Source organism: Myxocyprinus asiaticus, chromosome 41 (assembly GCF_019703515.2).
Source record: "Myxocyprinus asiaticus isolate MX2 ecotype Aquarium Trade chromosome 41, UBuf_Myxa_2, whole genome shotgun sequence".
NCBI lineage: Eukaryota > Metazoa > Chordata > Actinopteri > Cypriniformes > Catostomidae > Myxocyprinus > Myxocyprinus asiaticus.
In genome coordinates, this window is record NC_059384.1 from 29,741,083 (window position 1) to 29,764,058 (window position 22,976).

General features: G+C 37.0%; 1 protein-coding gene and 1 long non-coding RNA gene across 6 annotated transcripts in view; one reads left to right on the plus strand and one right to left on the minus strand.

Annotated features, from left to right (window-relative positions):
* LOC127432039 (uncharacterized) overlaps positions 1–9,164 on the minus strand; it is a 13,853-nt gene extending 4,689 nt beyond the window's left edge. Inside the window, exon 1 of the long non-coding RNA XR_007895676.1 lies at positions 8,941–9,164. This is a non-coding gene — a long non-coding RNA (uncharacterized LOC127432039). The remainder of the gene's footprint in view (positions 1–8,940) is intronic.
* LOC127432023 (ATP-dependent 6-phosphofructokinase, platelet type-like) overlaps positions 2,273–22,976 on the plus strand; it is a 47,979-nt gene continuing 27,275 nt past the window's right edge. For 2 of the 5 annotated variants that reach the window (XM_051682770.1, XM_051682769.1), the window contains exons 1-7: positions 2,275–2,534; positions 10,794–10,867; positions 18,201–18,278; positions 18,481–18,670; positions 20,857–21,022; positions 21,162–21,206; positions 21,372–21,480. In XM_051682770.1, coding sequence (XP_051538730.1) covers positions 2,444–2,534; positions 10,794–10,867; positions 18,201–18,278; positions 18,481–18,670; positions 20,857–21,022; positions 21,162–21,206; positions 21,372–21,480 — 753 coding nt within the window. In that variant the 5' untranslated portion in view covers positions 2,275–2,443. Of the gene's footprint in view, positions 2,535–10,793; positions 10,868–18,200; positions 18,279–18,480; positions 18,671–20,856; positions 21,023–21,161; positions 21,207–21,371; positions 21,481–22,976 lie in introns of all 5 variants that reach the window. The other 3 variants (XM_051682771.1, XM_051682772.1, XM_051682768.1) reach the window with 3 other exon arrangements.

The window sequence follows — 22,976 nt, forward strand, 5'->3', positions numbered from 1 at the left end:
TTAATGTGTTCTCTGCAACATATTCCAATACAAATGTCAATCTTCAGTGTATCTCACATGTCAGATTTGCAGTATGTTTCTGCAGTCCATTTCTACAATCTGCTCTCCGGGTTATGGATACTGAAAACCAATTCAGTTAAATCTGTAAACATACTAAATGAAGAGAGAAAACAACAACACCAATGTCACTGTGTTGAGCATATATTATTATGTTTTATCTCATTCAGGTGTTGCATGTTGGAAAAATAAATCTAACAAATACAAAAAACTATTCTGGAAAATGTACTCCATCTCCACTTGTTTGGAGTGCCAACAAAGAGTACAAAAGCTGCACCCCTGGTACATTTTCTGTAAAGTGGTGATTATACTCTACCTTTTATAGAAATTGTGGCATTACAGGATAGTTCACCAAAAAAAAAAAAAAAAAAAAAAAAATCATCATTTACTCAACCTCATGCTATCCCAGATGTGTATGACTTCTGCAGAACACAAAAGAAGATATTTAGAAGAATGTGGCCACTATTTACTTGCATTAAATGTAGACGAATGAAAAATTACAAAAATCAAAAAGGCAGAGTAAAAGTAATCTTTAAGACTCCAGTGGTTAAATTTATGTCCTCAGAAGCAATCACTTTTACACATGAAAGGGAAAGTAAACAGGTGCTACATAGGAAAGTGAAAGTGGAGATTGATAGTAAAAAGTGGCTTTAACATTCATCTGTTTCTCACCCACACCTATTATAACACATCTGAAGATATAGATGTATCCACTAGAGCTGTATAATTACTTGTATGCAGACTTTATGTGCTTTTTGAAGCTTTAAAGGTCTGGCCACCATTCACTTGCATTGTATTGACCAACAGAGCTAAGATATTCTTCTAAAAATTTTCATTTGTGTTCAGCAGAAGAAAGTTATGCACATCTGGGATGACATGAGGGTGAGTAAATGATGAGAGAATTTTTACTTTTGGGTGAACTATCCCTTTAAGGTAATAATGTAACCTTTTCCATTTTAGTAGTGTAGTCAGATAACTTTTAAACAAACCTCTCCAAGCACAGCATCACAGACATGCGCCCTAGTGCTTAATGTGTTTCCTTTCTATCCACCAGGTTATACTGGGAAGGGCAGATGAGACGAGCTCCAGGGCATTTACTCAAATGCCTTGTGTCCAGGATTTTGCAGTTGGTCCTGCATGCAATCCAAATGTGCTAATGAGTGACATGGTATTGTGTTTGTAAAGATAATGCTTCTTGAACTGTGCCACCTTAATAATATGGACTGTTGAAATGTTTCAATTGTTTCAGTTTCTATGAGCCACTTGTACATGTAGAAAAGATTTGGCAACTGTTTTCCGTTTTGAATATGCTTTGTAATAAATGTATGAAATATTCTACTGTGTTGTTATAATATTGTTGTGAATAGATGGGTAATGGAAGATTTGATTTTTTGTAAAGATTTCATTTTATTTAAAGAAATCGCTCGCTAAAATATAAAAATGTAATTTACCTTCAGATTTCAAACTTGACTTAATTTTTTAAAGTTAGTCAGCATTCATCAAAGGAGAAAAATATGCATTATAGGTGAATTTTGACTGAGACTACATTTCTTAACATCTAATTTTGTGTTCCAAAGAAGAGAATGCCATATTAGTTTGGAGCAACATGTGGGTGAGCAATTGATGATAGAATTCATACGTTTTAGCGCAAACTATCCATTCAACTTTTTTAATGCATGAGACAAAACTGTGACCTTAGGTTAAAACAATTTTTTAAACATTTCTCAGTAAATCGTTGGCTTTAATGTAATTTACACATTCACCTCACCTCACTGAGTGCAGTTATATCTCGTTTTGATATGTTCCTTTCCATCTTGATACAAATTATTCAAATGTTATATTTAATATTAGCCAATTCTTCAGGTATAAGCTTGTGTTTTCAGTTGTGTGACAAAAATTATATTACAACCTAACTGTTTTAATGAAATCAGTTGAAGCACGTATGGCAAAAGTTGCAACTAAAGTGTTCAAACTGAATTGCATTAGGCAAACACACATTTTAAAGTTTTATTCGCTGTTTTTCATAGTGATTCCGCCTACTTGCTGCATAAGCTCCGCCCACTTCGAAGCGCCCGCCTACTTTGAAGCGCCCGCCTACTTGAGGCATAAGCTCCACCCGCTTGGAGGTGCAGCTGTACATACTTGGGAAACGTCGCCGAGGACGCCCGCTATTGGTCAGAATTCTGACAGGAATGCGTTCTCTGTTCACCCATTGGCTGAGGAAACCGTCTATCACACGAGGACCTGAGTGGACGTGCAAGAGGATATCGCTGGAGAGAGTAGAGGAGATGGGCGGCTCGTGTCCCTCAGCCGGCACAATTTTATATAGTACTTAATTTATTCATTACCGCGTTTTACTATATTGTAATTATTCAATCAAGGGAAGATGGCTCAGTCAGACAACAAGAAATTTTTCGAGAACCTGACGGGCGCTGGGAAAGCCATAGCAGTGCTGACGAGCGGAGGGGATGCGCAAGGTACATGACTCCTGATGATGGGCTGCCTGTTACTCTTACTTACATTGTAACACTGTGACATTTGATGGTCATTCTGTTACAATGTATCGTAGTCACTTTGTATCCGTGATAGAATGACCTGTTGCATTGCATCAGTAAGATTGTTATTACTTTGTGTCAGAATATCTCTGGAATTGTATCAGCGGATGAAATCTTGTCATTAGCAGATGGTTACGTTTTTTAAACTCGTTTGGATAGATAATTTGGCCATCAGAATGGCCAAAAAGATCATCAGATGATGGCAAGGTCAAATACTCTGAAAAGTGTCGTGTTTGACAGCCTTTTAAGGAACCATAATGCTTTCGGGGATCTGATAGTTTGTCGTCCTTATACATATGTAATAGGTGTATAGTTGTAATGAATTAATGGCATTTAGTTTTATTCTGCCTTGAATGTCACTGCATTGCGGAATCCATCCTTCCTCTCTCATGTGACCTTCACGAAACAGCACGTAGCATGTCTTCAACCTGCCTCCACATAAACTGGCAGTGACTCATGATGTATTCCCGATATTAGTCACCATCTGTGTGTTACACTGCATCAGCATTTGTTTGGCTGTCAATCATCGATATCGTTTGCGTCTTCCACAACCAGGGAGTTGCTGCACATTTTATAATTGCTTACGCTCAGATGCGCTGCAGTGGCGCACATACTTTAAAAGTAATGTTGGTTAAGTCATTAATTTTTTTTGTAAGGAATACATGTGATTTAGGTGACAATTAGGTATTGTATTTCTATGCGTATGTGATGAACCAATGCGCAGTTTACATTCAGGTTATGTCACAGGAGGAAACCGAGTCACGTGACTAGAGCGTTGAAAAATATAAAGCCTTCAACGTCACGTTTCCCAGAGTCATAAAAACAGCAAAGCCTGTCAGTTTCATATTTTCTTGTTGACAGCACATACAGTACTCATGTATTGGTTATGTCAATTCTTCTTGCTGTTTTTACACTTTTAGTTAAATTAGCTTCCAACTTAAATGTTCTATCACTGTGTGTGTTTTTTTTTTTTTTTTAATGGCAAGTAGAAAACATGTCTAATACAATTCAGATATCACGGAAAAACATCACACCTGCCTTGTGACAGCGCTAGGCTCTGTAAGCAGCTAGGGGGGTTAATGACCTTGGTTGGAAGCAGTCAGTTTCTTTATTTAGCCAATCAAAAGTTTTTGAAGCACTTTCTACCTGTCAATTATTCTGTGCGTTCACATGCCAGCACATACAGCGATCAGCCACAACATTAAAATCACCTGCCTAATATCGTGTAGGTCCTCCTCGTGCCGCCAAAACAGCTCTGACCTGTCGAGGCATGGACTCTACAAGCCCTCTGAAGTATCTGGCACCAAGACATAAGCAGCAGATCCTTTAAGTCCTGTAAATTGTGAGGTGGGGCCTCCATGGATCGGACTTGTTAGTCCAGCACATCCATAGATGCTCAATTGCATTGAGATCTGGGGAATTTGGAGGCCAGGTCAACATATTGAACTCTTTGTCATCGAACCACTCCTGAACAATTTTTGCAGTGTGGCAGGGCGCATTATCCTGCTGAAAGAGGCCTCTGCTATCAGGGAATACTGTTGGCATGAAGGGGTGTACATGATCTGCAACAATCTTTAGGTAGGTGGTATGTGTTAAAGTAGAATCCACATGAATGCCAGGACCCAAGTTTTTCCATCAGAACATTGCCCAGAGCATCACAATGCCTCTGCCGGCCTGCCTTCTTCCCTGCTGCCATCTCTTCCCCAGGTAAACAATGCACACGCACCCAGCCGTCCACATGATCTAAAAGAAAACATGATTCATCAGACCATGCCACCTTCTTCAATTGCTCCATGGTCCAGTTCTGATGCTCACGTGCCCATTGTAGGTGCTTTCGGCGGTGGACAGGGGTCAGCATGGGCACTCTGACCGATCTGTGGCTACGCAGCCCCATACGCAGCAAGGTGCGATGCATTGTGTGTTCTGATGCCTTTCTATCATGGCCAGCATTAACTTTTTCAGCAATTTGTGCTACAGTAGCTCCTCTGTGGGATCGGACCAGACGGGCTAGCCTTCACTCCCCATGTGCATCAGTGAATCTTGGGCGCCCATGACCCTGTCGCCGGTTCACCAGTTGTCCTTCCTTGTACCACTTTTGGTACAGTTGAAGTCAGAAGTTTACATACACTTAGGTTGAAGTCATTAAAACTCTTTTTTTTAACCACTCCACAGATTTTATATTAGCAAACTATAGTTTTGGCAAGTTGTTTAGGACATCTACTTTGTGCATGACACGTGTAATTTTTTCAACAATTGTTTACAGACAGATTGTTTCACTTTTAATTGACTATATCACAATTCTAGTGGATCAGAAGTTTACATTCACTAAGTTAACTGTGCCTTTAAGCAGCTTGGAAAATTCCAGAAAATGATGTCAAGCCTTTAGGCGATTAGCCTGTGATAGGCTAATTGGCTAATTTGAGTAAATTGGAGGTGTACCTGTGGATGTTTTTTAAGGCCTACCTTCATACTCAGTGACCCTTTGCTTGACATCATGGGGAAATCAAAAGAAATCAGCAAAGAAAAAAAAATTGTGGTTCATCCTTGCAATTTCCAAATGCCTGAAGGTACCACGTTCATCTGTAAAAACAATAGCTTGCAAGTATAAACACCATGGGACCACATAGCCATCATACCACTCAGGAAAGAGATGCATTCTGTCTCCTAGAGATGAACGTGTTTTGGTGTGAAAAGTGAAAATAAATCCCAGAACATCAGCAAAGGACCTTGTGAAGATGCTGGAGGAAACAGGAAGACATGTATCTATATCCACAGTAAAACAAGTCCAATATCAACATAACCTGAAAGGCTGCTCAGAAAGGAAAAAGCCACTGCTCCAAAACTGCCGTGAAAAAGCTAGACTACAGTTTGCAAGTGCACACGGGAACAAATATCGTACTTTCTGGAGAAATTTACTCTGGTCTAATGAAACAAAAATTTAACTTTTTGGCCATAAGACCATTTTTATGTTTGGAGGAAAAAGGGTGCGGCTTGCAAGCCAAAGAACACCATCCAAACCGTGAAGCATGGGGGTGGCAGCATCATGTTGTGGGGGTGCTTTGCTGCAGGAGGGCTGGTGCACTTCACAAAATAGATGGCATCATGAGGAAGGAAAATTATGTGGATATATTGAAGCAACATCTCAAGACATCAGCCATAAAGTTAAAGTTCGGTCGCAAATGGGTCTTCCAAATGGACAATGACCCCAAGCATACCTCCAAAGTTGTGGCAAAATGGCTTAAGGACAACAAAGTCAAGGTATTGGAGTGGCCATCACAAAGCCCTGACCTCAAACCAGTAGAAAATTTGTGGGCAAAACTGAAAAAGCATGTGCAAGCAAGGAGGCCTAAAAACCTGACTCAGTTACACCAGTTCTGTCTGGAGGAATGGGCCAAAATTCCAGCAACTTAATGTGAGAAGCTTGTGGAAGGCTACCCAAAACGTTTGACCCAAGTTAAACAAGTTAAAGGCAATGCTACCAAATACTAATAAAGTGTATGTAAACTTCTGACCCACTGGGAATGTGATGAAAGAAATAAAAGCTGAAATAAATAATTCTCTCTACTATTATTCTGACATTTCACATTCTTAAAATAAAGTAGTGATCCTAACTGACCTAAGACAGGGAATGTTTTCTACAATTAAATGTCAGGAATTGTGAAAAACTGAGTTTAAATGTATTTGGCTAAGGTGTATGTAAACTTCTGACTTCAACTGTAGGTACTAACCATGGCATACAGGGAACACCCCAGAAGACCTACCGAATTGGAGATGCACTGACCCAGTCATCTAGCCATCATAATTTGGCCCTTGTCAAAGTTGCTCAGATCCTTACACTTGCCAATTTTCCTGCCACTAACACATGAAATTCAAGAACTGACTGTTCACTTGCTGCCTAATATATCCCACCCCTTGACAGGTGACATTGTAACGAGATAATAAATGTTATTCACTTCATCTGTCAGTGGTTTTAATGTTGTGGCTGATCAGTGTATATGGGCAAAAGGAAGTCGAGAGTCAGTTTGAAAGTTGTCCGAGTCACTTGAGAGCGCTCTTTTGCCAGCGTTGCTTCTGACAACTTCAGTGTCCTAGTAGCTGTAGAACGTCAGTGCAACTGTTGGGTTTTATATATACAGTACTGTGCAAAAGTTTTAGGCACTTGTGAAAAATGTTGCATAGTGAGGATGTCTTCAAAATAATGACATAAATAGTTTTCTTTTATGAATTAACATCATACTAAATCCAGTAAATATTAAAAACCTAAATCAATATTTGGTGTGATCACCTCTGCCTTCAAAACAGCACCAATTCTTCTGAGTACACCTGGAAACAGTTTTTTTGTTGGTTGATAGGATATTCCATTCTTCTTGGAGAATTTGCCACATTTCTTCTATCTATTTAAGCTGTCTCAATTGTTTCTATCTCTTCTTGTAATCCCAGACTGACTCGATGTTCAGTGGGGGGCTCTGTGGGGGCCATGCCATTTGTTGCAGGGCTCCCTGTTCTTCTATTCTATTCTATTTTTTTTGCAAAAGAATGTTTGGGAGTCTAAAATTTCTATTTCTGATTGACACACTAAAGTTGAAGATATAAATAACCATCTTAAGACAAATGTTGCCTAAGACTTTTGCACAGTACTGTATATATATATTTTTATCTGTGAAATTGAGATGCTCTCCTGCTCCATCTCTTATTATAACAGTCTTTGGGAAGAGAGGTCGTGTCTCATGGAAGTTCTAGAATGGCTTACATCCCAAAAATGAAAATTCTGTCATTATTTTCTCACCCTCATTACAAACCTGCATGCTATTGTTTTTGTTTGTTTTTGTTTTTCATTTAGCACATGACCATGGCTGTCAAGCTCCAAAAAGTAGTCCATGCAATTCATGCAATATATTCTAAGAATATGATAGCTTTGTGATAGGAATAGACAAAAAAATATATGTTGTTATTTATGTACTGAAAGTCTTACCCTTCAGCAAATCTATTTATTCATCCAGCATTTTCAAACAGGTGCATTACTTTCGGTTAAGACACATGCGATAACCAATTGAATTTGGCATCTGGGTTTCCATCTACATATTTTTATGCAAATTTTGTGGTAACGCATAAAAAAAATGCTGTATGGAAACACTAAGATGCCAAAAATATCTCTAAAATGTACCTAAAAAACTTGTACGCTTGCTTGAGGTGATTTTTTAATTTTTTTAAAATTTTCATTCAGTAAGAAGTCATGCGCATAAATTACAATGAAAACACATTTACCGAACATATCCCTGTAGAATGTATATACAGATGTGCATAAAAAAAAGATGTGACTTTGCCTCAACAAGCCATGTGAATACAAAATTTGCTCAGAGAATATCATCAATATCATCGCATAGCATCTCAAACGTTACTCTGGTTATTCTGAAATGACAAATGATTGCATACTATACCTCAGAAACATCAGAGCGTTTTGTCTGCTCGCTCTAAACCTGCAAGTAATTTATTACATTTAATAAAAGAGCCACAGTGGCTTCAACTTCCATTTTCATTTCTATTTTGTGCCAATTTTCTCAGAAGTGACAATATTGTTCTCTTAAATGCATGGGATGGAAATGCTGCTTAGATATTCAAATTTTGCACTTAAATAAAATTTGCATTGGTAATGACATCCAAAGTGGTGCAACTAATCAGCACATTATTTTGTAGTGTTAAACTGATTAGGATTCAAAATCCAACTGCCACTGACAATGACGTCACAATGGCTATTCTTTTGCTGCATTGCAAGCGCTTGAATTTCCTTCAGGAAATGCACATTTAGTTTATAAGACCATTGCGGCCATTTCACTGCAGCTCCAATAAAAATGTAAATGTTTTATTGTGCTTAAGCAGAGTAGCAGAATATTCATGCATAATTTCATATCAACACATGAGTCACCATGTGAAGAATGCATAATTTCTCTCTGATTTAACTAATGCCTCCTACACACTACACGACTTTCAAAGATGTCGGATTGTAGTACCGTTCATATTACACAACTGTCTGTCTTGTCATGGAAGTCGTAGGGTTTTCAGATTACACAAGGAATCTGCGACAGGGGTGAATGCATTACAAAACATTTCACTATTGACGAATCCCCGACGACTCTGCCTGGACTCCAAATTAGTTTCATAACAGAGTACATGCAAGAAGTGATATGAGATATGAAAACAAATGCATGATCATATGTTATGCATTTCAGAATATGATGTGTATGTTTTTAATCGCCTAAAGGCATCATATATTTTATTGGTTACAATATGAAAAAGTAACTCCTTCTGAAAAATCTACCTATTTGCTTACCTGACTGTCCAAGAGAATTGGCAATTTCTCTCCACTCTTCTCTTTCTCCACCTGGTTGCGGTATAGTTCAGAGGAAACATCAGATAGGAACTGGTGCTCCTGCCAATGTTCCACAAATTTTTCCTCCATTTCTTCGGTCCAATGAGACTTTCTTTATACCGCAGCCAAGCTAGTTGATGTTCTGTTGCAGGTACATCAGGACTCCTCCCACTGAATCTTCTCGTGCCCCGTTTCTTGCTCTCTCATTGGCTGTAAGTCAACACTGCAGTTGTATTCAGTCAAAACACATTTCACATTGCGCAGTTTGGAGTTGCAGACAGGTCCAGATATTTAACATGCTTGATATCTCGCTGACATCGGCGACGCGTCGACACTTCTCTCAGATTGCGTCTTTGATAATTAATATATTGTGTTCGTCGCTCACGGGAGCGAGCTCTGATTTGACTATGATTTCTGGCTTTTGTCGGTGATCTCCACAAAACTGTCAATGAGTGAAAATCAAGCCTAAAATAGTGTAGTGTAAACTCGGCATAACATGTGATTTTAGTCTCTCCTGTGATGTAATGTTACCTGCACCTTTCTCACTCTTTCAGTACATGTTATAAATGAATTCACTCATTAACACTTTAGATCTTTACATCTAAAGACATCTAAAGACTGTATTCTCAGTCTGTTTACATACTGTAGATCTATAGACAGTTTAGGCGCAAAAGCTTGAACTAATGATGACACTGACCGGTCTCTGATTTGAATATTAAAGCTCTAGCAGTAGAAAGAGGACTCTTATCTGACACACAGTAATCGCTTCGAGATTGATTCTAAGCGATCAGACTTTGCTTGATGTGATATGTTTAGGAGGTTATATAGAAAACATTTTTGCTTCAAAAATAGGGCTTTTCTGGAATTTAACCACTAGAAGTATTCATCCTTAATCTGCATTTTTGAGGAATAGAGCTGTTCTGCTTTTCACACTGGTTATTTCTTACTCTTTATTTCCTAGTCAATTGTAATGTGTTGCCTAGAAACAGCATTACAGCTCTCAGTGTTTGCCAATTTAGCAAATTATATTAAACCATTTATTAAAAAAGAAAAAAAGGTCTCCCTCTTTTGCACAGCACTCCAAAGTACAACAAGATTTTTATTATGATTCAGAGCTATTTATCCTAATTTAACCTAATATTAGCATGGAGTGGGAAAGAGACTAATCTTTAAGTTTTCTAAAAAGTTAAAGTGAGGAATAGTCAGGGGTGACTCCAGTCGGGATTCCTAAGCAACCAATTGGCCCGGTTGCTAGGGTGGGTAGAGTCACTTTGGGGTAACCTCCTCGTGGTCGCTATAATGTGGTTTTCGCTCTCGGTGGGGCGCGTGGTGAGTTGTGTGTGGATGCTGCGGAGAATAGCGTGAGCCTCCACATGTGCTAGGTCTCTGCAGTAACACGCTCAACAAGCCACGTGATAAGATGTGCAGCTTGACGGTCTCAGATGTGTAGGCAACTGAAATTCGTCCTCCGCCACCCAGATTGAGGCGAGTCACTACACCACCACGAGGACTTAGAGAACATTGGGAATTGGGCATGCCAAAATAAAATAAAGTGAGGAAAATGGAGGCTGGCTAAATTTGACCAAACATGGCAAAAAAAAAAAAAAAAAAAAAAAAAAAAGAGAAAGAGTAAAGTTTTTAACGTTTTTTTTTTACAATTGTTTTATCTTGTGTGATTTGTCAATTTTTTAATGTCTGCAAATCAAAACAAATATGCTTCTAGCACCTCGTAAACCTATTCTAACCTGTTTTTGTTCACTATTAATCAATTTATTTTCTTCTTTAAAATAATTTGTTTTGTTGTTTCTGTGTAGGGATGAATGCTGCTGTTCGGGCTGTTGTCCGTATGGGAATCTATGTTGGAGCCAAAGTCTATTTTATTCATGAGGTGAGTCTTTTTAGGACATCTGAAGTTCATGGATAAATGACGTGTAAAAAGTGCAATGTAGTAAAATGTATCCTTTTTTATACTGTGTTCATAAAATAAGCTCTACGCAAGTACATAGGTCTGAATGTTTAATTAAAATGAAATCTAAATCGCAATCAAACAGCAAGGGCTGTGATTTAATTAAATAAATAGTCTAATGTGCTGAGCACATTATATTTACAGCACTTTAGATTCACCAATTTAACTTTAACATTTGCATAATTTCAAATGTGCTTAGGCGCTAAAAGTTACTAACCAAATCTAAAGTACCGTAACCCCATAACACCGGGTTATGGTGGACAGAAGAGTTGTAAAAGGCCATTGTCAACTCATCCACAAACAAACCTCTTCCTTCAGTGTTCCACCAAAATAAAGGCTTAAAGGAAGTTCACCCAAAAATGAAAATTTGCTGATAATTTACTCACCCTCAGGCCATCCAAGATGTATCTGAGTTTCTTTCTTCATCAAAACAGAATTTAAGATTTTTAGGATTTCATTTCAGGCCTCCTCCTTTAAACAGTGCAAGTGAATGTCCTCCATTTATTGACGGTCCAAAATGCATATTTAGGGTGCATCAAAATAATCCACACGACTTATGCGCTTCCTGCCTCCTCCTCCACGTGATGTGTGACTTTACCAATGAGCTTACATCATCCCTCTCATGAGCGCGCGTCACAGAGATGTACGGAAGCGAACATTTGTAGTTAAAAAGTATATAAGTATTGTTTTGTTTCTAAAAATAATCAATCGTTTGGGTTCAGAAGAACTTTATTTGTCGACTGGAGTCATGTGGATTATTTTGATGCACCCTAAATATGCATTTTGGACCGTCAAAAAATGGAGGACATTCACTTGCATTGTTTAGAGGAGGAGGCCTGAAATGAAATCCTAAAAATCTTAAATTCTATTTTGATGACGAAAGAAACTCAGATACATCTTGGATGGCCTGAGGGTGAGTAAATTATCAGCAAATTTTCATTTTTGGGTGAACTATTCCTTTAGAGTTTAATTGGACCGCATAGCTTTGCCGCATACAAGTTATTACCTTTACAGTAACACAATAATACGTTAAAGGTGCAGTATGTAAGATTCAGAAACCCTTGTTATTAATGACACCTGTGGCCATTAAGTGAACTGCAGCCAGCTACCTGTTGCTCGTGCTCGTGCACACACTCCATAGGGATGCGAGCATCGGCCAAAACACAAAGACATAACTTACAAAGAGACAACGTGATTCACCGACATCATGCTGACAGATGAGATAGCATAATTAAAATTACACAGTTATGATTGTTTTACTACAAACTTTGAGACTACATATTATATTTGACCCTCCAGTGCTGGAACAGGGCTAAAACAAAGTGTGGATATAGGTCTGACTATGCGAGACTGTAGTTTGAAGTAGTCACTTTTCTTTGCATGATACATTGACTGCATTTATATGATAGCCTATGTCGGTGTTAGCTAGCTAGCCAGCTTTATCAATAGCTGTTGGCTAAATTTGGTGGATGATGACAGTAGCTGTTTATAAAATTGACTGTACATTATAAATATGTTGACACAATTCAGTATTGATGTGATTCCATCACAAGTGTCATTTTGATATATCGATGCACTATTGTTTTATAATAATAGATTGTATATATTTTCTGTATAACAAAGTTACGTTACACTAATGAATGGAGCTTTTTGCATTATCTTGAATATTTTCTAGCATTCATTTCATGTGTTATTGTAGTTTACCTTGCTGAATAATTACAGATTACCATTGTTTATGACAGTTACTGTGAATCAGCATACCTGACTTTTAGTATAAAGAGAAGATTGTTTAAATTATTTGAAAGTTACGAAGTAAGGTAGCTTGCAATTCGTCAGCATTAGCAGGCAAGATCAAGTTAGCTAAAATTACACAAATCAATCATGGCATATTTCACATGCTTTGCAGTTATGTAAGCTTACCTGTCCAATAAGAAGAACATCAATTCAGGGTCGGTTTTGATCCCCAAAATCGAACGAAGGTCTCTCCAGGAATCAAATGCCCTGCCGATGTTCACTCTAGTTTTCGCTTGACCACGATCATGTTCCCGATTAGCCAGACTAGATTCAGTAGATAAATGTTTTTTTTTTTTTTGGCTTACTCTGAGTTTGTATAGGAGTCGGTGTTGTGCTGGGAGCCGGACGTTTGCTGGATTCCATCTCTAAGATAACGTTACCTAGTGTTGCAGTTTGTTGTCGCGGTTGAATAGCGGAAGAGAAGCACTGAGGCAAGGCTCTCGGGAGCGTCCATAAACATCACATCCTTTGCATGAAAATCAGTCTACTGGCTTTAATAGGCAACCTGGGAAGTCCGGGAAGGACTCATTTTTTAAGTTGCGTTACAAGCCGTTCACACATTGGCAAAAAAAAAGGCGAATATTACATGAAAATTGTTACATATTGCACCTTTAAGCATGTACATTGATCCCTTGCATTTGCAGTGCGTTAGCCAAGGATTTGCATATTTGTTTGCGTACTTGTGCAAAGTATTTTTCTGACTTAGTATTGTTTGTGCTAATATGTTTACATGCTATTTAAATAGATGTGCTTTTAGCAAACATTAATAAGAAGAATTTCAGTGCTGTATAACATATGGACCTAATGGCTTTCTATGTTGCTTCTCACTCTCTTTGAATGACCACTTTGTTATACTACTCTCTGTATATACACACTATACAGCTGTTATACTATTCTATAACTAATAGATATAAATAGTTCATTAAGGTGTAATAAATCATGCATTATAATTAATATTGGTATATTTCAACCTTGCATTGCAGAACTGTTTCCACAGTGGTATTAATTTAAGGCCTGTATATCTTCCCATGTATAAATATTCTCTCTCTCTCTCTCTCTCTCTCTCTCTCTCTCTCTCTCTCTGTATCTATATATATATATATATATATATATATATATATATATATATATATATATATATATATATACTGTATATTATTATCATGTAATGTCTTTGACACGCTTGAAGGGACAGAGCTCTAGACACATAAGATGTCTGCCTGTGATAGGGCTGCTATCTTCACCCACTGTTCTAGTCTAGAAACCCACACATCCATTTTCTTCCTACCTCTCTTCTTAAAGGTGAAGTGTGTAATTTACTTTAATGTTAAGATACTTTCTTCTACACCACTGTGCACTGTCAACTATTTGTTGATCAACCATACATTCCTGCTCAGCCTCTCAAGTCTTCTCAAGCCAACTGGTTTCCAAGTTCAGTGTTGTAGCCTCAAGATACTGAAATTTTCTCTCCCAGCAACTCCGTGAAATGTCATCACTCCCTACTTTCAAGATTTCATTTGTACTCAATGTTATTGAGAGTTCTTTGTCTCTCTCCTGTTATTGTTACTAAATTTATGCTCTTTTCTTGTTGCTCTTTTTTGCTGCTCTTTTTTGTTGTTATACCTATTTTTCACTCTTTTTTACTATTATACCTCTTTTTTGTTTTATACATCTTCCTTAATGTTCTTTTTTTGTTTGTTAACCCTTTAAGCTCGGGTTTGCCCACTGGCCACTTCAAGAAAAATATAATTATCAAAATATTAATATCTACAGTCTTGATCAACACAAAACAAGTATTTTAAAGCTTAGAAGCTACTTTACAATACATGTAGGCATTATGACCAAAACTGAACAAGTGCTTTGAAATTTGCAGACAAATCAGTAGTGTTCTGTTTTGATCATTTACTAAGAATTTTGCACTGTACGTTTTATTGTAATCAGTAAAAACATCAAACTGATCAAATAGCCATGTGTCATATGTCGTAGGAATGCTCTCAAAGAGTAGAATTCAACCAGCCTTGTTTTACTCACAGACAAAAATATAGCGAGTAATAGCTAAGTATATGTCTTTGACATACATGTTACATGTAAACAGGTGTTGCTAATAAACTGTGTTTTTGCTTATAACTTCATGAAAAATAAACAGAACATAAAATATCACATACCATTACTTATAGGAGTGGATTCCTGTTAAAACGAGCCCACACACAACTTATTTGGATGCACTGATTATTTGATAATCCACATGAAGCACAATGTGCACAAAGCATATAATGTGCTATCTGTCTTAAAACACATTAGCTTTCCTGGATCACATAACTTCCTCGGAAATTATGTAGTATGTTGTCCAGCATCATGGAGCACTAAACCAATCATAGGATTCAGATCACTGCAACCAGAGGTTGAAGTCATCCAAATATGGGCAGAGAGGATCGTTTACTCTAATTACATATGGCCATCGATGATGGCACAAATGACACAGAATGGATCTGAATGAGATCTTGTTACTCATGCCTGCATGCTTTGGAGAGAGAGCGTACCTTTAGTCATTGTTGTGTTTGCCAATGTAATTAGTCCTTATGTACAATTATTATGTTTTATTTGTTTGAAACAAACACCTTCAGAGCTTAAAGGGTTAAACCTCTTTTTTGTCACTCTTTTTTGGTATTATACCTTTTCACGTCACTGGCCTATTAACAATGTGAGTTATGCATCTAGCACGCGGTGTTCAAGTTCAGCTGTGCATTCACTTTATTGTCTTATCTTTTTTGCAGATATACGTACAATTTAGTACAAGCTTAGTCGTGCATTCGCTTAATTGTCTGTGCAGATGTAAGTGGTAATATTATATTTATATGTTGTTGATATAGCTGATTAATGTATCTGTAATGTAACTGTGCTTCAGTTTATCGGCTCCCGCAGCTAAAATGAAACAATCCCCAAAATACTATGACTGGATTATTTGACAAGGTTTTATTCAACAAAGTTTTTCTTCTTCTAAAACTGTGTTAGTGCATTGGTAATATCTTGGATATTACAAACCGGACAATGTTGGGGTTTTTTACTATCTAAAAAAATAAAAACATCTGACAATTGAAAAGCTTTCAGTCAAGGAAGGACTGAACCATTTAATTATTATCCTGCCGTTTACTAGGAATGCTTCAATCAGATTTTTACAGCCGATACAGATCATCACCTATCTTCTTGTCACCTGATCGGCCACCGATACCAGTCATTTCACCTTTTATCAGAATCTCTGTCATAACTTGCGATATGTAAACTTTCTGCACACTGTCGATATTAATAGAATTTTCCTCTTCCCAGTAATATCACTTTGCCTAGTTTTTGCTGACACATTTTTGTTTTTAAGTTTAAAAGGCATATTAAACAAGCTTTTTGAAATAAAACTTTAAAACAAAATATTCTCTATATTAAGATAGATAGCCCTATAAAAAATTAAGCTTAGTGTCAAATTGAAGACAAACTGATAACCCATAGGTGCAATTAAACTAAATGTGACATTTTTGGTTGTTGATTCATTGTCAATATTTCATATAATTATTATTATTCCTTATTTTATTTATGCATTATAATTAATACATTATATTATCGTATCTTAATATTGTATAAAGAATTGTTATATTTATAAAGTCCTTCCCTGCCTTTTCATTTAGTTGGATGATTGTATTAAAAGTAAATTTTTCACTTGTTGCTGCTTGAATGTTAATGAGGGGAACACGTGCTCTCTCATGAGGGCAAGAGATGAAAGGAAAGCGGAGAAAGAGTGCATGTTTCTGGACTCTACAGGTGCTACTATTGTTTATGGCATTTAATGGGGAGATATTTAATAAAGATGTTTGAATTACACCACATCTTGTAACTCGCGTTATTACTGAGATGCCTATGACCGGCGGAGACTGAGAAGCTGCCGCCATGAACGATAATAAGGACGTTTTCACAGCTCATACTCTTTTCCCTTTGCCTTGTCGCATGTAAAATGCCACATTAACAGTACAGTGCACAAACTTTTCATATTCGCCGTACCTCTCCCACTGCATCGTTCTAAACTGCTGAATCAAGTTTGTTGTCTTACAACACTATGCCAGTTATGCCAGATGACAGTGAACATAATACAAATTCACTTTGTAGTGTGAGGCATATACAGAGTATATACTTATTTAATTAAACAGCAGCCTTTTGCGGTTTAATAAACACTTTGAGTCACGTAGCGCCTGACTTTTTCAGACTGAAAAGCTACCGTCATCACACAGAAAGACTTAAAAATTAAAGCTCAGTCAAAATAAATGCTCAATTTAAATGAAAAATTATGACAGAAATATATCACTATTGTAATGTTATGTAATACTCACTGTATTACTACTACTACTAATAATAATAATAAATCAGTGGTAGTTGTATTATATTATTATATAAGCAATTATATAAGCAATATCTTACATCTGTGATATCTCTGTTATGCAGCACTTTATTTGACAAAATATAACTCCAATGCTGTATTTTGGATTGTGCTGTAAGGTTCTGTATATAAGCACTTAAACTATTAAAGTTTTAATTAATTCATTTTATTAAAACCCCATTTTGATGATAAAATTGAAATAATCTGTTGATATTGAGTTCAGAAAAAAATAAAACAAAAAAACAGGTATCGGACTCGATATCGGCAAGTATCAGAAAGAAAGTATCGGTACTTGTACTCGCTCTCAAATAAATTGTATTGGGACATCCCTATTTCATCCCATTCTGGAAAATTTTTAGCTGTCGACATTTACGTGTTACCGATGTATTAGATAGGGTATTGGTGCAATAACGGACTGAATTGTAACCGATGCAAACTATTTTTTAGTTATGTATTATGGTATTTTGCGTATTTAATATAGTTTTTGTGATATTTTACAAAGGGTTTCATTTCTATTCCATGTTCAATGATGCACTTTTTAAAGTTTGATCCACATTAAACATGTAATTTGCATGCATCCCTTCTCCCGCCCTCCGTCCACCGTACAACACCATCCGCCGCGGTGGATGGCCCTTAACCACTGCGGTGGTAAAAACAAATTGCCACCGCAACAACTCTACTTAGCAAATGCATAGCGACACCCTGCCAACCACCCACAACACCATACCGTTGTGGTATTGACTTAATAAAATTTTTGTTAGAAAATATAAAATCGAATTATTTTTGAAATTCTGTTAGGGATGCTATTGGTGCAGAAATTACACACATCTCCTTTAATGCAGAGGTAATGGCATGAATCGAATAAACATTGTGATGTTAATTAAACAAAACACCATTCTTTGCCCAAGCAAATCTTTGTTTGCTAATGTCGGCTTGTAAGCTGATTCATATGATTACCTGGGAATTTAAATAATTTCTGGTAACTTAGAGGTCATTGAAGAATAGGAGCAGGGATTTTAATTATGTGTTTGCATTGACTCATAGGGATATCAGGGCATGGTGGATGGGGGTGAAAACATCAAGGAGGCAAAATGGGAGAGTGTGTCCAGTATGCTTCAAGTGGTGAGTGTGATGAGAACCAGACGGCCCCCAGGAACCCCTTAGAATACTCATTAGTCTAATATATAGGGCACACTGACCTAATGTTTATGAATGGGTTCAGGAGACTTTAAACTACAGGAATTCAGAAAATAAAGAATAATGGGCCTATACCTTTTCCATCTCATGCTTGCATTGGTTGACATGTTGTATGATTATGTTCTAGGGTGGCACCGTTATTGGTAGTGCACGATGTAAAGAGTTCCGCACGCATGAGGGCCGCCTGAAGGCGGCACATAACTTGGTGCAGAGGGGCATCACCAACCTGTGTGTGATTGGTGGAGATGGCAGCTTGACTGGGGCCAATCTCTTCAGAGAGGAGTGGAGCGGACTGCTGGCAGAGCTGGTTCAGCAAGGTATGTGCTGCAGACAACATGAGAAGAGTCATACAGAAGAATTGTGGAAGATGCTGTAATTTTGTGGCTAGTGTGTTTATTTTGAAGGCCTTTTGAAGTGATGTTTATCTAGAGGAGTGGTGGATTCAAGTAGGATGGGCACGAGTGCTCGAGTACTCGGACGTGGCAGTAATGATCAATCATGAAAAGATTTTCGATGGTGATCATGCATGATGTGACTTTTCACTTAATTCAAAATTCAGTGACAATTACCTGACAACTAAACATGTGTCAAAGAGGGAGCTTATTTTTAATTTTGAGATTGATTACGTTGTGGTTTTGAGGGGTACATTGATTGTCAGAGATGTCTCATAGCAACCAAACTGATATACGATGCTGCAGTGCTATTGTTACGATAATCAAAAGAGAGTGTAATTAACTGTATTTTGAACACCTGTCTCTGCAAAACATTTGCTAAACACGTTTTATTATCATTTAATGTAAGAACTTTGACTCATTAATAGATATTATTTAATAACAGTGAATGTTTGTCACTGACTATAATCCTCCCTTCCCTGGGTGACGTAACACACACCTGCATCTCGACGAAATGGGAGTTGAAGATTTCCGCATGAGTTTCTAAGCTAGAATTCCGACATAATATGTCATTCTGTTGAAAGGTGGAAATTCCGACTCTCTGAGTTGAATGGAACGCTTTATGAATCATCACAGCAACAACAATACGAAGCATCGCGGCTTTCCCCACAGGAGCGAACACTTGGGGAGACACACACACACACACACACACACACACACACACACCAGGTGTGTGTTAGTGGACTCAACGCACTGAAGCAGCGCATATACAGCAGGCGAGAGTTTCAAACAGCCAGACAGAGCGCAGCTAAATGGAACAGAATGCAGCGTCTTCAAAGATGAACTTCAACTTAACACGCATATTAAAAACGTGATGGTTATGGCTTCTCCTGTTAAGCCAACTGCGAAAATAGACAGTTCAGACAGTCACTAAAAAAACTGGTGTGCGCTTACTAAGATTACTACGGTAACCTGAAGGAAGAACAGACAGATGCGCATTGTGCACATTCTTTCATTGAGTTGGGCAGTGAATCTTCACATAATGACAAAATATGATGCATTATATTTTGATTATGCAATCTTTTGTACATTTTGTAACAGATTATTTTATAACAGCATATAAAAATGAATAGACGATACAATGGAACAACAAGACGCAATTCAGCAGCCAAAGACATTTGTCAGACATGTTTTTATATATACATTTATTTACATGTCATTGCCCCTCGAGTACTCGACGAGTAATTAGTACTCGAGTACTCGATTAGACAAAATGACCAAAATGCCCATCCTGATTAGTTAACCTGGTAAATAAACTTGGGTTTTGGTGGTGGACAAATAATGTATTATACTTTATTTGGTTGCCTCAAAGGTCAAATGAAGATAATTTTTATAATAGAATATTACCAATAAATGGTGAAAGCATTTGAGCTGCTGTTCAAAGCTTGTAATTAAATACAAAAATAATTAAAAAAAAAAATAAAAAAAAATTGGTCAGGAACTATACTGTATTTACCAGCCAAAAAAACAACAAGTAAAAACTAAATATAAAAATATAAACTATTTAATTATATAATATTGCTAACACTTAAGGTGATATTTGTTGAAATGTTTAACTACATAAGTTAACATGAACTTAAAATGAAAAATTGTGTTTTTATAAATGAACATTAACTAAGATTAATAAATGCTGTGAAAAAAATATTGTTCACTGTTAGTTTGTGATACCTTATGCATTAACTAAAGTTAATAAATAGACCCTTATTGTAAAGTGTTACCATATGAATTTGTTAATTTAATAAAAAAAATAAATAAAAAAAAATGTTTTTCTCTCCAGACAGAATGATTTGTATTTTTTGTATCACAGTAATTAGAATAAAAAAAAAAAAATTGCATTATGGTTATTAGCATTTGGGGGTAAACATGCTTAAATGTTGTGATAATTTCACAATGAAAAACTCCCAAATGTTCCTAAAATAGGCTTCATTTTCAAAATATAATTTAATTTAGGGTGAAATATGACAAATGCAAGAAATAAAAAATATTGGTGAGAAGTTGATCATGAAGGTTTTATTTTGACTGTATTTTGTTGTTGCTGTTTCCTCTTCTAGGTCTGATTGATGAAGAGGCGGCTCAGAAATACTCAGCTCTTCATATCGTGGGTATGGTGGGCTCTATTGACAATGACTTCTGCGGCACTGACATGACCATAGGAACAGACTCAGCCCTACACAGAATCATTGAGGTTGTGGATGCGATCATGACAACAGCTCAGAGGTACTTCAAAAACAAGGCTGCAATGCAAGACAGTTACATAAATCTGATATTACATAACCTAAAAGCACCAGATGTTTTCTGCAAAGGAATATACCAAACTTGAATCCTTTTCAACCAACCATGAATTTATGATTTACAGTCACCAGAGGACATTCGTGCTGGAGGTGATGGGCAGGCATTGTGGGTAAGATTATTACATATTATCACCAGTTATTTGAACCAGGATTGGATTCAATTAATTCAGTACATACCAATGGCTTGAATGTTATATTCAGTAGGAAAATTATGTTGTTAACTGTCAAATCATACCCTGTATTTTGTATATCGCTCTGTGTGTTTGTGCGTGAAGTTATCTGGCACTGGTAAGTGCCCTGGCTTGTGGAGCTGACTGGGTGTTGATTCCTGAAATGCCCCCTGAGGATGGCTGGGAAGAGAAGATGTGTCAAAAACTCTCAGCGGTACAACAAAAATACATTTCTCACTGAAGAAACTACATGCACATTTCATATACTTTTTTGCTTTGTGCTAAAATTTAAATGTGTTACATGTATTTTCTAATTCATTTTTCACCTGGAAATTTGTGAAAAGCATAAAAGGCATGTGGTTGTACACAGTGTTGGGGAAGCTACTCTGAGAGTGTTGCTTACCAAGCTACAAGCTATTCATAATTTAAATAGAAAAACAGTAAAGCTACCATTTTGTAAAAGCAGTTAGCTGTACTACAAGCTCGTAACAAAAAGCAACTAACTACATTTAAGCCATTTATGGGGTCATTATCTTTTAAATATAATAATCAGATCATGTAATTAAAAAAAAAACAAACATAATTTTTCTGGCTAAAAACAATGAGGATCTCAATTAGGGTGACCAGATGACCATGACAAAAAATCGGGACGCAAAAGGAGCCTCATATACTTAGAAATTTCACTCCAGGTGTATTCAAGTGTGCTATTGATATTAAAAATAAGTTACTGGTTGATATTACTGTTTTCACTTTAACATCTTCCCAGTATTAGCTTACAGTACAAGAAAAGCCCAGCACACAAGATATCCGTTCTTTTTCGCTGCACAGTTTCTGGAGAGCGATTAATTATCCAGTAACAGCTTGATGATAGGGTTGCAGTTCTTCACAGCTGTTTTCAAAAATATTTAAAAATGACATATGGCTTATTTGGTACATGTGTGCGATTCTACTGACTGAAGCCTATGTTAGAGGAGAAGATGTAGTAGGTCATATGAAGAGGACACATTTTATTTTGCCATTTGATTACCTTGACCTGTTCTGTACAACGCCTATTATTATCAATCTCTCCCCAGTTTTTGGCTTTTAGCAGGTGAGGAGACTTTTCTTATGGGCAGACAGACAGCAGCAGAAGTGGGAGGAGGTGGTGAGGTGAGGTGGAAAGTTTAGCACAGGCTGGGAGCTGCTCAGAGAAAGTACTGCTGATCATGACTTTTATTACTCATCGCTTGTTTCTCATTACAGAAAAAGCATGAAGCACAGCAATGTCAGTTACGTAAAACATTTAAGCTAAGACTTATTATCAGGACAAAAGGCGTCTGGACTGAACATCCGACGGCACTTTGGACACGGCTCGTAAAATCAGGACTGGGTCCATTTTAATTGGGATGTCTGGTCATGCTAATCTCGATTAGAGTGACAGCATCAAAATGTAACATATAAATACACTACATTCAACTAAAATATTTAAAGGGGACATGACATACACTTTTTTTTATAATTGTATTATTTTTCCTGATATAATGTTATAATGTCCACTTATAATGTTAGTAAAGTTGTTTTGCAACAAAACAGTCATAATTTAGTAATATATGATAATTTTACACGCTGTCTCTGGCCCTGTGTCTGAAACGCTTGATTTAGTTATCAGAATCTACTTTAAATTTAAATTTAAATGTAAACGGCCACTGTTTTGATTGGTTAGCATCGTGC